Genomic DNA, 14,780 nt, shown 5'->3' with positions numbered 1-14,780 from the left:
TTGGAGCAGCCCTGTGTACCCACTTAGCAGTCAGATCCCACTCACTGCTCATCGCTACCCCTGGCTGGGTGTGGTAGTGATGATTATGGTACTTACTATCCTTATTTCCACTATTTCTTGAGAGCCTACCGTGTGGCAGGCACTGTGCTAGGCATTTTACATATTTTTTCTCATCCAGTCCTCAGGTCAAACCTATCAGGTAGCTGTTATCCACATTATTCCAAATGAGGAAACTGAGGCAACCACAGTTTAGGTGCCTTGTGTAAAGTGATCCTGTGGCAGACATAGGATTTGAATCCAAGTGTGTCCAACTCCAAAGACAGTACTCTTTTCATCATGTGACATGACCTCACATCTCTTTCAAAGATGGGGTTATGTCAACATGGCCAACGGGAGAGGCAGAAAAGCATATGGGTAAGAATCAGAAAAGATCTGGGTCAGAATCCCTGCTCTGCTAGCTGCGTCACTTAACTTCTCTAAGCCTCTGTTTCCACATCTGTAAAGTTGGGATTATAATAATTTCTACCTTGCAGGATAATTAGAAGGATTATCTAAGATAGTACATGTAAAGTCCTTCGCATTTCTAGTGCTGAGACCATGTTAGCTTTACACGTAGAGCTCTATGACAGGATATCCCATGAAGGCAGGAGTTACATCTGTGCCTAGCATAGATTAGAAACTCAGTAAATCTGGGGCGCCTGGGTGGTTCAGTCGGTTAAGCGGCCGACTTCGGCTCAGGTCATGATCTCGCGGCCAGTGAGTTCGAGCCCCGCGTCGGGCTCTGTGCTGACCGCTCAGAGCCTGGAGCCTGTTTCAGATTCGGTGTCTCCCTCTCTCTCTGCCCCTCCCCTGTTCATGCTCTGTCTCTCTGTCTCAAAAGTAAATAAACGCGAAAAAAAAATTAAAAAAAAAAAGAAACTCAGTAAATCTGGTGAACGGAGAGAAAGATGAACAAATGAACAAATAGTGGAATAAAAGGGTGAAGAAATGCCCTTGCTCTTTCTCGGAGGATCAGTGCTCCCATCCATGCCCATCTGACCCACCTCTCAGCCTTGGGATGGGGGAGGTCTTCAGGAGGCCCACCGTCCTGGCCTGAGGTGCTGGTGCCCTCTGGGATGCCCTGCCCGGCCTTGCAGCCGGGGTGGGCCTCCTTGCCCCGCTTGTGTTCTGTGCCATCACATTTCTTCTCAGCCTCGCTGTCAGACAAGTCTTCCGGGGAGCTGTCCTCACCGCTGGTCTCCTCGCTTGAGGTGGTCTCATAGCTGGAGAACAAGACAAAGGTCACTCATTCTGTGCTTTCTACCCGGTGCCCAGGTCAACACATATAAGAACCAGGTGGGCTTCAGATAATAATTCCCAGCTTGCTAAACCACATCTCCATTCTCTATACCTGCAGACCCGGGTGAGGGGACTCCCAGGAACCTTATGTCAGAGAAAGATGTGGTTAAGAGCTGTGGCTTTAACACCAGAGGCCATTTTGGGAGAAAAGATAATTAACTGAGCTCTTTGCAGTGAACATGTAAATAGCCCATACCCTAATTGGCCAATGCATTTGGAGGATTCAGACAAGCAATCCAAGATTCTCACAGAAGCATTTTTTCGGGAATCCTAACGTGTTGTCTAGAGAGGGGCCTAGATCTAGGCAAACATCCCCACTCCCACCCTGGATCCTCTGAGTTGACTGACAAATCATCACGTCTCCAGGTGATTATGAGGCTTCCCTTTAGCTCCCCTATTCTAGCCCAGCTGACCTCTGAAAGGAGGGACCCATCTGTATCTACTCCCAGCAGGGTTCCATGGGAAACCTGAACAGTCAGGGTACCTGAACCCAGCATCTGCCTTTCCTGGCTGCAGCCTGTTTTAGCTATTACTTGCAACAGCAAAAGCAAGGGCATGGGCCCCTTGACTTGTGGCCCCTCCTCCCCAGGAGTGATCCTTATATTCAATTATGTGCAACTCCACTGAGGTGACAGACCACAGACCATGAAGAGAAGTCCTGGAGGATTTATCGATCCTTCTGCTGATAGTCAACAGGAGATCCCGAAAGAGGATGCTGCAGTTAGGATGAAGATTTCGGGTGCTGGGGCCATTGGACACTGCCACAGAGACCAGGGGAGACCAGTGGCCATGGCTTCCACAGAACCCCCTCATGCCCTTTCTCTGAATGATGGCCCCTGTGGAAGGCCCCTGTGCTCACTGGATTTGCAAACCCAGCCTGCTCCTTGGCGTGTTCACATTCTGTCTTGTTTAAACCAGATATTTCTTCTACTGTGCTTGGAACCACCTTTTACTGTTGTGATTAAGGGAGTAGGGGACATACTACATTTACCAAGCTGTTCTTGTCTTACAGTTGCTTCCATAAAGACTTCACCTGGATGTCAGTTCATTCATTCAACAGAAATTTATTGAGCACCTACTATGTGTCACACACTGTTGTAAATGCTATACCAAAGTACCTGTCCTAATTGAGTTTATATTCTAATAAGAAAACAACAGAAAGTAAACATGTAAACAGTATAATTACATAGTGATAAGAACAATGAGTAAGATAATAAAGGACCATGGGATTGAGTAATGAGAGGAGGGGCTACATTAATTAGAGCAGAAGTTTTTTTCACCCTGGCTGCACATTATAATCACTTGAGGGGATATCAATTCCCAATATCTGTGCTGCACCCCAGACTAATTAAACTGGCGTTTTCAGGGAGGGGACTCAGACGTTGGTATTTTTTTTTTTTTCAACGTTTTTTATTTATTTTTGGGACAGAGAGAGACAGAGCATGAACGGGGGAGGGGCAGAGAGAGAGGGAGACACAGAATCGGAAACAGGCTCCAGGCTCTGAGCCATCAGCCCAGAGCCCGACGCGGGGCTCGAACCCACGGACCGCGAGAACGTGACCTGGCTGAAGTCGGACGCTTAACCGACTCTGCCACCCAGGCGCCCCGAGACGTTGGTATTTTTAAGGCTCCCCCAGGATTTCCAAGGTGCAGCCAAGGTTGAGAAACATTGGACTAAAGTGACAAATACTGAAGAATATCTGGGACAGGAGCACTTTAAGAGGTGGGGGAGATGGATGCAAGGACAGATAGCAAATGCAAGGGCCCCAGCATGGGCCCAACTTGGCACATTTTAGGGAAGAGAGACAGGAGCCAATGGCAGACACTGAGGCAAGCTCTAGCTGTAAGATTGACTTCCAGGTTTGGGCACAGGGCAGGCACTGTCAGGGGCATTTCAGAAGGGGAGAGAGAGAACCTGCTTTTAGACTTTGAGATTAGGCTGATTCTCCTTTCCTGTGCATGAGCTGGCGAAAGCTGAAAACGTCAGCGAAAGCTGACGTTAGTGGCAATGAGAACGGCAACCCTCCTATGACATCCTTTTTCCTTATATCTGACGTTTTCCTTGCAGAACCTGCAACAGTGCCGTCACTCTTATTTGAACCTGGTGTCTTCCTTCTGATCTGACCTGAATTAAGCAGGGGTTCCGACCCCTTTGGGGCCACCACTGGCTGGGTCATGTGCCCCTCCTTTAGGCTTACACTTCTTCCTCTACACATCTCAGCATATCAGCATTTTCTCTTTACTTCCTGTCTTCTCCCTGCCCTGTCCAAACTATGAGCTCAGGGCAGGGACCATGATTTATTTCACTTTTTTTATGACTGACACCTAATACATTTGTCGACATTTAATAAATGTTTGTTGGATGACTGGTCTAGAAAATACTCTGAATCCAGGGGCATCTGAGTGGCTCAGTCCGTTAAGTGTCCGACTCTTGGATTTCACTGTTTTGTGAATTTGAGGTCTGAGTCGGGCTCTGTGCTGGCAGTTTGGAGCCTGCTTGGGATTCTCTCTCTCTCCCTTTCTCTCTGACCCTACCCCACTCATACTCTTTCTCAAAAAATAAAATAAAAAAAAAAAGAAAGAAAATATTCTAAAGCCGATGATTTACTCTCTAGAATATATAAGGTTTGATTCATGTTCTGAGTCAATAGGCATTGGTTGCTTTTCTTCACGCTAAAAGATGTTGGATTGGTTTGCAGTAAGTTAGTTAAAAGGAAGAAAAAAACCTAAATGGATGAAATTTGAAGTTCAACAAACTAAGAGTTTGTCCTGGTTTCAGTGTTTGTTGTGCAGGTTAAATGTCTTCTGTAAAGGGCCCATGTGCTCCCCAAATTCCCAGAAGCCACCTGGAATCCTGGCCCGGGGGGGCATCAACACCGAGACATTAAAAGCACGGGATCCGACAGACCACCACAGTTGGCAAGGAGCCAAACACATGCAAACCCAAGATGGAGTTTTAAAGGGCTGTTAATTCCCTTGAAGAAAAATGAGAACCAGATGCTTCCCCCTAGGAAAAGAGAGCACTAAGGACAACAGCAGGATGGGAAGTGTGGAGGGGGCAGTCTGGGCTTCACGAGCGATGCTTACCCACCGTTAACCCCAACAAACTGAAGGTTCTTTTTGGTCCCATTACCTCCTGCACGGAAGCCATAGTCTTTCTTTTTCATTATGGACTTAAGGCTGGTCGACGGGGAGATCTCTAGGCAGACACAACATCACAGGTTAGAATGATCTTGGGGATGCCCCAGAATGCAGCAAAACCGGTACTCTTGCTTTGAGCGGATACACACTGAAGGTATGTGAGGGGGTAGAAAGGGACAGAGCACTAGATAATGTAAATCAAATATTGTGAAGGTCTTTGAGGAGGCCTGGCCTTCTGGTCAACACCAGCTGACCTGTCCCTGTCCACAAAGCCCTTCTGAGTGTGGATGATGGAGTGGAATTAGTGGCACTCTTCCAGAAGAGCCATGTGGTGTGTGTGCCATTATCGTCCCTGTTTTATGGGAGGGAAATCTGAGGCTCAGACTTGCTCAGTGAATGGCAGAATGGTCCATTCACATGACCTCTACTCCAACACCCGCCTCTGCCGGAGGGCACCTCAGTGGTCTTTCCTGGCTCACAAGCCAGTTGACACCTGCGATGCAGGGCAGGTAGAGCAGACACGTGAACAAGAACATGGTTTCTTTTGCTGTGCTCACAGTTATGGGAGGCATTTTCCAATGGGCAAGACTGGAAATAGCACCGACATCAGGAAAAAGCAGCCAGTTTGTGATCTGTGGCAGGAAGCAGACTTGGGGCCCCGCTCGTTGAGCAAAGCAAAATATGGTTCCACTTTATGCAACAGAAAAGTGTGTGATCTCTTACAAGAGGAAGTGTGCTCAGCCAAAGGGTCGACTTCCACATGTATCGTTCAATCTCTCTCGTACACACACACACACACACACACACACACACACACACACACAGTATTCAGTGAAATATTTCCGATCTCAACATCATGCTCCTCCAAAACCAGGCTAGAGAAAACCTCTACTGTGCAAGAACCAGAGAGGACCACAGGAATGCAAGAGCCCAGGAAACAGTGAAGGCAGGCTGAGGTTTAGAGTACACACAGCCAGGGCCATTCTTGCCCTAGACATTGCCTTTGCCCCATGCAAATGAGAAACAGGCACCCCTCTGGCTGGACACGGTGCTGCAGACTTGGCGAGTGAGTGTGGGCTGAATTTCAGCTCCCGTTTAACTTCCCTGGCCGGCATCTTTGTGCCCTGCGCTATCTGCACAGCTGTACAGGCCTGCACAGCCTGCAGTCAGGCCCAACCTTAGAGCAAGGACAAGAGTAGGGGCACAGAGCCTCCACTGTTACATAGATGGGTTTTTATTCCACTGGGTTCCCCGAGCTGCTTAAACCTTTTAAAAATACATATATGTGCATGCAATTAAAATCCCTTTTCCCTTTGACTCGCCAGGTAGAGGAGAAATGGTTCCCTGTGTCGGGGACCAGTATTTACCCATCGGCGGAGAGGAGGCGGGGGCCGGGGGCTCCTTCTGGGGTGGAGCGTGGGCCGAGTAGGCAGACAGCAGCAGGTTGAGGGAGCTGAGTAGCTGGCTCTGGATGCTGCTGAGCTTGGAGGCAGGCTGCTTGATGGCACTGGCCAGCTCCGGGTACCCGTGCTCCAGGCAGCTCCATTGCTCCTGCAGGAGTTCCTGGATCTTCTTAACATATTGCCCAATAGTGGCATCTGTTGGTGAACTTGGTGGCCTCCCTGGGCGCTCCTTCCCTGGCAGCTCTGAACTGGCCTCCTCCCTCCCTGCTGGGGGAGTCTTTCTATCACTGCTCCATGGAGAGCCTCCTGGTCCCTTGCCCAGACCCTTGGCTCCCACCTGAGGGTCCCCCTCAAGCTCAGAGCTTGTTTCTTCGATCCTCAGCTCAGTGGAGAGGCAGCTATGTAAAGAGGGCGTGAGGACCATCTCGGGTCCTTGTGGCAGTGAGAGCTGAGATGGTGGCATGAATTCTGCTGGGCTCCAATCCCCCGGTTTGTGGCTGTCCTGCCCCCATAAAAGCCCATTCTCCTCTCCTCCAGCCCTCCAGCTTTCAGATCCTGTGCTGCCCAGGAGGTTGACCTCAATGCTCTTGTCACACAACTCCCTGGTCAAGAGTCCATGGAGGGGGTCAGTGTTGACCACGGCGTCAGTCTGGCCCTGAGCATCTTTGGCGTTCTCATGGCTAAGCTTATCTGCCAGTTGAGCTACAGTGCACTCTAGTTCTTGAATCCTTTGCCCTCTAGCCTTGATTTCCTCCTCCTGCTGCTGGAGGGCAGCTCTGACCTGGGCCAGTTCCTCAGTTCTTCCAGATAGCTCACCCTCAAGGGCAGACAGCTGTTGCTTCAGGCTGGAGATGCTGATGGGATCCATCGTGGGGAGGCCCAGGCTTTCCTCCGTGACCCGGACGCCAATGCTTCTCACGTCTATCTCCACAGGTGGTGGGGGTGGGATCTCGCTGATGTTGAGCTCTATTTCTTCTAGGGGGAACTCGTTCTCAGGGATGGGTGATGGCAGAGGTGGGGGACTTGGTGTTGGGGAGCCAGGGGTGACCACTACCTCTGCTTCTGGGGTTTTGTGTTCATCTTCTTCATCCTCGAGAACTATCAGTGCATCCTGGGATGAGAAGGGAGGACTTGGGAAAGAGAGGTGATTTGGAGCCTCCTCATCATCTGCATCCTCTGGAGGCTCAGCGCCTTCCTGGACCAGCTCTGGAATCCCTGGCACCAGGTCCCCAAACTCTCTGACTTTGGGTTGAGTTGTTGCTCGTGGGGTGGAGTTTTGAAAGCCCGCAAATCCATCTGTAGGGCCAAAGGTGTCATCACAGACATTGCCTTCACCCTGAAGGGGAGGGAGGGCAGGAGGTGTGGGGGGACCTGAGTTTAGGCTTGGGTCCTCAGAGGCCCTGTTTTGCAGCAGTGTGGCTGGCATGCTGGATGCCCTCAAGAGCTGGGGCCGTCCACTCCCGGAGACCAGCTCAGCCTCCCTGGGGGCTGCAGCCTCCAAATGTCTGGCTGTTTCCGCCAGCAGGGCCTTCCTGTGGTAGCTCATGTCACTCCCGCTGGTGGAGGCTTGCACATGTTCACCAGGTGGCAACGACTGGGCTCGCTCCTCTGTCCCCAGCGGCACCTTCCTTGGCACCACTGGGGACCAGTTTTGGTGGGGAAGAGCAGCATGGGGGCGAGCCCTGCTGTCAGGAAGGCTGAAGTTTCGGGGCAAAGTGCTAAACTTGGCCTGCTTGGCCCTTCTGTGGATAGGAATCCTTTTGATGGTGTTTCCCTTCTCAATGTCATCCACGTACTTGAGGAAGTCCAGGTCTAAATGAAAGCCATATGGGGTCTCCACAGAGTAGGGGTGGCTCTTTGGAGGGTCTTTCTCTTCCTCTCCCTGAGAGGACTGGTCTTTGGCTGGGAGACATGTAAAAAAGAAGCACAATGTTAATAAGAATTGCAGGGTGGTGAAGCCGAATATGTGTGATTTAGACTTAAGGCTCTCACATGAGAGTTCTTCTAAATGTCCCAGCCTCTAAATTAAAGCTGAGATTCTCACAATCTTCCGGCCATGCTGAGAGTCCAGGTTATTAAATCAGTGTGTACTTAGCCAATGTCTGCAAGGAAATAGGTAGAGGAAATAGTTTCCAATTTGCAGTATTCATCTCAGTTACTGCTGTGGAATCTGCCCACAGACCAGCAAAATAAAATAGTCTCATACTGTTTTTCTGGTTCTGAGTCATGGTAACTGCTGAACTGAAGTGGCCAGGAATTTGCCGGATCAGGGTACTAATTAGAAATTATGAATACTGAAGGTTTTGAAGGATAAAATACACAATTGCCTCAACATTAAGAAAGAACCTTGCATTATTCAAATAGATACTAGTAAAGCTTGCCGAAGCCAGAGATATCAAGGAGTTATGTCTTCTGTATTACTTAAGCTACCTCATATGTGTCAGCCTTCAGATACAGGAGGATCAGAGAGAATTGGAACTTGTAGTCATGCACAGCTCCTGCTCTTTTCCACCTGAAAACTGTTTAGTGCTTTACAAACATGAGTAAAAGTGCTTCACTTTCAAAAGCTCATGTCAGGTGAGGAAATACCATATTCTTCATAGACTGGATAAAAGCTAGTAAGGAAAAAGGGCCATGTCAAAAGGAACATTGGTGTACATCCTCTGAGAGGGGTGGGACTCATGACTTTTCAGGGCAGCCCAGACTATCAGGGGACATTGTGATGACAAAGTTCATCACACCAAGGCACCATTGATTTTCTTGACTCCAGCAGTGAATACTGAGAAGAGGTCAGTCCTTCAACTATTTGCATCCATAAGGACTTCTTCAGGTTAAATCGTCTGTTCTCATGTAACACCCCTAACATTCTGCTAAACATGCTCCAAAATTGCTTAGCTCAGGAGAGAACATTAATGGACAGCAGCACAGAGATCAAGAATGCAGGTTCAAAAGCCTGGTCTGTATTTTGACCCTTAGGGAAATGACTTAGCCTCTCTATGTCTCATCATCTATAAAATGGGAATATCAATAGCAAGGTGAGATTATTGTGAGAACTGATTAATTAATATTTATAAAGTGCTTCTCATGATAATAAACACTCAACACGTGCTCAATATTGTAGTTATTATCTTTGTGGAAACACAAAACATAGAAAATCGATGCCTCATAATGGAAGTGGATTTGCCTGGGTGCACAGAAGGGGACAAACTTAGGGGCGCCTGGGTGGCTCAGTTGGTTAAGCATCTGACTTCAGCTCAGGTCATGATCTTGCAGTCTGTGAGTTCAAGCCCTGCGCTGGCCTTTGTACTGGCAGCTTAGAGCCTGGAGCCTGCTTCGGATTCTGTGTCTCCTTCTTGTCTCTGCCCCTCCCCCGCATATGCTCAGTCTGTCTCTTGCTCACAAAAAATAAATAAACATTAATTTTTTTAAATTATAAAAGCAAATAAACTTTTAAAAAGTACTTTTCTTAGGCTTGGAGGTTAATTCTGCCTTAGTAGGAAAGGGATGACTTCATAAAAGTGACCTAAGACTGACATAAAATGAACAAACAGGAATTTACCAGGAGAACAAGAGGGTGAAAGACATTGTAGCTGTTTATCTCCAAGATGGCCACCATCACTTCCCACCCTCCATATAGGCAAGGGAATCCCACATGAGAGGCAGAGTCTGTTTCTCCACCCCTTTGAATCTGAGCTGGCCTGTGACTGCTTTGACCAAAATAATATGGTAAAAATGATGCTGAGGGAATTCCAAGGTTAAAGCCTGGAGTTCCACCTGGGTCTGTTAGAATGCACACTCAGTGGAAAGGCAGATGCCACATACGAAGTCCATCTTCCCTGAGACTGCCATACTGTGCGGAAGCCCTAACAGCCCCACACGGAAGAGATGGGGAAAGAGGGTGAGACGTGCTTAGCCAGCCCAAGCTGTTCTAGCCATGCTAGCCCAGGTGCCAGGCATGAATAAAAGAGCCCTCAGATGACTCCAGTCTCAGCCATCATCTGACTTCAGTGACAGTGAGGCACTCTGAGTGAGGACCACTCAGCTAAGCTGTGTTAATAATACATTCTTGTTTTACGCCACTAAGTTTTGGGGTGTTTGTTATGCAGCAATAAATAGCACAGATTCTAGATACACATCGGAGAATGTGCAAAGGCATGGAGGTGTGCAATGTCATAGTGTTCTGGGGTTCTATAAATACAGTTGATGTGGCTGGAGCTCCAAGTGAGGTAGAGAAGAGTAGAAAGAGACAAGTGGAAAAGTCAGCAAGAACCAGATCTTGGAGCAGTTCACATGCACACCAACAAGCCTTGACTTCACTCTGCAGGTAATCAACTGTGGCTTCTCAGAGTATCTTCACAGAGGACTGCAAAAAGGACAAACCAAATGCCTCAAGACCATTTGGGAGCCTGCTGACATGGTCAAGGTAAGAGAAGCTAAAGGCTGACATGGTCAAGGTAAGAGAAAGGAATGAAGGGAAAGGGACAAGTTAAAGAAAAAGGGTGCAGTTGATGGTGCTACCTGGGGTAGCTTCTGGGGGGCTGCTTTCTCCCCACATGTGATGACATATTGGGCCTGAGTTCTTCCCACTTGCTCGTCTGATCTCTCCTTTTGGTCAGTGTCACATGCTTTTCAGGTGGCCCTCTGTGTTTAGAGAAGTACAGTTACCTCCAAAGAACTAAATGAAATCAACTAGAGACGCAAAGGTTCATGGCGTGCACACTGACACAATCAAGCCTAGTGGGCTCAGTAAAGCCATAGGCTATACACAGTTAAGTCACAACCATAGCAAGGAACAGAAGGAGGCACTGGTGCTCACCCACAGGATGGTCTTCATTGGATTCTACCATTTCTGTGGCAGGGACCTGAACTTCAGGCAATGAGGAGTAAATACGTCTCAACCCCCCCCCCCCATACTAAATAAGTTCCCATTCACCCACACAATGTTTTACCAACCTGCTTTCCCAAAGAGGCACACTCGTAGTTTCAGTAACTGAGAGCTACTGCTTTTCTGTTAGTTTTCCAGGCTACACTTGGCTGTACTCTTAAGCCTACTGGTCGGCCCTGCAGCCTCCTGGATTACAGGGACAGACCAAATCAGAGAGGAGGTATTTGTCTAAAGTTAAGTACAGAGCAGATTTATGACCCAGAAGGCAAAGAACTCTCCTAAAGGAGAGGCTGCATTATTTATCTGCTTATTGCCTCAATTCAATTGAGGCTGATTTACCCAGTGGCCTCTGGGAGCAGGTCCAGAGCACAAATACAATAATAGCATCAAATAAGAAACAGCAGATTCGAAGGCAAAATCTTCCACAAGGGAGATGGAAGGAAACCAAAGGAGTCTGGAGACTGAGCAGCCATCCAGGATGATAGATTTAATAGGTGCTTTCCTAAACTAGCCCTATGGGTTATCTCTCTCTCTCTCTCTCTCTCTCTCTCTCTCTCTCTCTCTCACACACACACACACACACACACACACACACACACACACACACACCCCTGCTCTACCTGCCACCCACCACTGTGTTCCTTCTCCTTCTCCCAACGTAATAGGAATGCTGGACCTTGTATGAGGGAGTTGATCCAATATGCCAGCAGACCTGTGCTGACATTTGGCCCTGCTCTTCTTAATTCTACCTGGTGACAGGTATGCAGGACCTCAGAATTCCAGGCATTGGGCCAGGGCAAGAATTAATTAAGAGGACCGTCTCTGCTCAAAATGAGCTTCAGATCGGATAAATGAACACATAGCCAAACTGGCTGGATTTGAATCCTGGCTCTGTCATTTCCTACTTCTGGGAACATTACTTAATTATTTAATTTCCTGATGCCTCAGTTTCTCCATTTGTAACGTGGTGATAATAATACCTAACTTACAGAGTCATTGCGGTTGTTAGCATGAATGCTGTAGAAAGAACACAGCGCAGGGACTTGAGAAAGGCAAGATAGGCTGGTGCTGAGTGAGGCAGGGGAGGATCTGCTGAAGGTGTGCTCATTCCTTGGAATATTTAGCTTTGTGTTAGAATGACAGCCTCAAGAGTCCAAGAAGATAATTCTGGGGAAACTGGGAAAAGGAGTCAGGGGAGAAGAAAAAAGTAAGATATATAGCCTCAGAGCTACCTAGGATTCCCTACAGAGTCTGAAAGCATGCCAGATCACTAGACCCTTGGAAATGACCCGCAAACAGTTGTGAGCCTAAGACACGCACAGATGCAAGAAAGGGGATCGGAAGGGGACTAGGGAAGGGGGGAGATGCCACAGTGGTTATTTTGAGGAACACAGTGAAGTGCAGCAGGTGAGCTAACCAATCAGAGATATTTAAAGTGAGGAAGAAAAGTCCAAAAGCCTATATTGGTTTTCTGAAGGAAATAGGAAAAACAGAAACTATAGAGAAAGTGACCCAAAACACAGCCAGAAGGAAGGGAGATTTAATGAGCCAGCCTCTTCAGAAGGCTTAAGACAGCGACCAAGCTTTTTCCCTCTTCAGCCTTTATTTTGTGAGGTGGTTATGCCTGAGGGAGGGGTGCCTTTGTTGAGCTAGTTGTGGGTAATCACGTGGAGCACAGCGAGGGGGGGAGCGGGGGGGGGGGGGGGGCGGTTGCTGAGCCGGGACAGATGAGGCAGGCAGGAATGACAGGCCCCCAGGGCATTAAGAGAATTAGCTGGTGTTCTGTGGGACCACTTCCATGGATGCACTGAAAAGGCAGCTCTCTGGGGAGAAAGGCAGACTCTTGACATATACGGTGACTACATTTGGAAAGAAGGAAGAGGCAGGGCTGGAGTTGCCGTCTGGTCCCTAAGTCCTGTGCTGGTTAAAGGTCATGTGATTCAGGGGGATTATAGGCACTCCTGTTTCCTGACATTTGTGATCTGGAAAAAGCATTTCATTAGAAAGTCAGGAGATGCTCTATAACCTTGAGCATGTTTCCTGGACAGGGGAAGAAGGGAATATTTATGAAGACATTTGTTGTGCAAGATAGTTATTACTTAACAACTTTGCATGCATTATCTCAGTTAGCCTTTTACCAACCCTATGAAGTAGGTATTTATACCTGCTTATAGCTGAGGGGCAGTAGACCGTTTGCAAAAACAGCCACAATCATACCCCACTCTTGGACACTCCCCTCCCACATTGACCCTGAGCTTGGCCTTGTGACTTGCTTTGACCAGTGGGTCAACAGCAAATGTGACAAATGCAGAGACTTGAAAATTGCTGGCACCTTGAGGTGTGTCTGTTCTTTAAAAAAAAATTTTTTTTAATGTTTACTTATTCTTGAGAGAGACAGTCAGAGATAGAGTGTGAGTGGGGGAGGGTCAGAGAGAGAGGGAGACACAGAATCTGAAGCAGGCTCCAGGCTCCAAGCTGTCAGCACAGAGCCTGATGTGGGGCTCGAACTCACAAACTGTGAGGTCATGACTTGAGCCGAAGTTGGACACTTAACCGACTGAGCCACCCAGGTGCCCCTGGGGTTTGTCCGTTCTTGCTGTGCTTGCTGTGCTTGCTGTGCTTCGGCCACTGTGTGAATAAGCCCCAGCTAGCCTGCTGGATGATGAGAAACACATGGCCAAATCATTACCTGTGCCCCAGGTGACATGGAGTCAACCACCAGCGATGTAAATATGTCCATTCTAAATCATCCGGCCAAGTCACCCAGAAGACCACAAACACATGAATAAGCCCAGCACATATCAAATATCAGAGTAGAACAATGGTCCAGACAACCCACAGAATATTTTGGGAAATAGTCAATGTCTTTATTTTAAGTCAATAAATTTTTGACTGGTTTGTGACACAGCAAAGTTAACTGATACATGAGGGGACTGAGACTCAGAGGAGTTAAATGACAGGGAGAGTCACCCAGGTATGAATGAAGGCTCTTTCACCATATTGTGCCTCTTTCTCAGACATCAAGTTCCTTATCCTTTTTTTTTTTTTCAACGTTTTTTATTTATTTTGGGACAGAGAGAGACAGAGCATGAACGGGGGAGGGGCAGAGAGAGAGGGAGACACAGAATCGGAAACAGGCTCCAGGCTCTGAGCCATCAGCCCAGAGCCTGACGCGGGGCTCGAACTCACGGACCGCGAGATCGTGACCTGGCTGAAGTCGGACGCTTAACCGACTGCGCCACCCAGGCGCCCCATCAAGTTCCTTATCCTTAAAATGAGGGTAACAAGGGGCACCTGGGTGGCTCAGTTGGTGAAGTGTCTGACTTTGGCTCAGGGCATGATCTCACAGTTCATGGGTTCGAGCCCCAAGTTGGGCTCTGTGCTGACAGTTCAGAGCCTGGAGCCTGCTTCGGATTCTGTGTCTCCCTCTCTGCCTCTCCCGCGCTCACACTCTGTCTGTGTCTCTCTCTCTCAAACAGAAACAAACATTAAAAAAAAAAAAATGAGGGTAACGGGTGAGGGCATCCTGCTCCCTTCTCCATGCTTGGAAGAGGTGAGAAAACTGTCCAAAAATTACACAAGTGCGACACAGACGTGAAACTTTTCATCCTCTACCACCTTCTGTTGTTCATACTGAAATACATGGTTGGGGTCTCCCAGCACTGCCTATTTGGGGAATGTCTCTTGTGGGTCTCCCTTAGGCTATTTCCAGGATCTGTGAAGGCAATCCCTTTCCAACCCAAGTACTCGCTTTAGACCAGGGAGTACAGAGCGGCCTGCCTACCATCTGTCTTCTCCATCTTAGGGAACGCAGACTGTCAGTCTCTCAGGCACTCTTCATCCAGGAAGTCTGTAAAACTCGTTGGAGAGTCCTAAAAGGAAGGACAGGAAAGTGGAGTCTTATTACCTACAGCTAGAATAAGTATGGAGGCAACATAACACCAAAGATCTCCTACCCCTGCATTTCTCCCAGGGATACCCATGAGCTTCACACTCCCTCCTCCAGTGTGTCC

The 14,780-nt window shown here is 48.2% G+C and overlaps 1 protein-coding gene across 1 annotated transcript in view; it reads right to left on the bottom strand.

Moving 5' to 3' along the window:
* Nucleotides 1-14,567, bottom strand: part of KANK4 (KN motif and ankyrin repeat domains 4) — a 30,431-nt gene extending 15,864 nt beyond the window's left edge. Inside the window, exons 1-4 of the mRNA XM_047082542.1 lie at nt 14,552-14,567; nt 5,847-7,784; nt 4,426-4,537; nt 1,044-1,262 (exon numbers count right to left, since the gene is read on the bottom strand). Of these exons, the coding sequence (XP_046938498.1) occupies nt 1,044-1,262; nt 4,426-4,537; nt 5,847-7,784; nt 14,552-14,567 (2,285 nt within the window). The remainder of the gene's footprint in view (nt 1-1,043; nt 1,263-4,425; nt 4,538-5,846; nt 7,785-14,551) is intronic.
* Nucleotides 14,568-14,780: the final 213 nt, after the last annotated feature.

Source organism: Lynx rufus, unplaced genomic scaffold (assembly GCF_022079265.1).
Source record: "Lynx rufus isolate CCGP_SWC_20201006 ecotype Redwood Valley unplaced genomic scaffold, mLynRuf1.p SCAF_2, whole genome shotgun sequence".
Classification (NCBI taxonomy): Eukaryota; Metazoa; Chordata; class Mammalia; order Carnivora; family Felidae; genus Lynx; species Lynx rufus.
The sequence above is the reverse complement of the archived record's forward strand: the minus strand, read 5'-3'. Positions and strand labels throughout refer to the sequence as shown.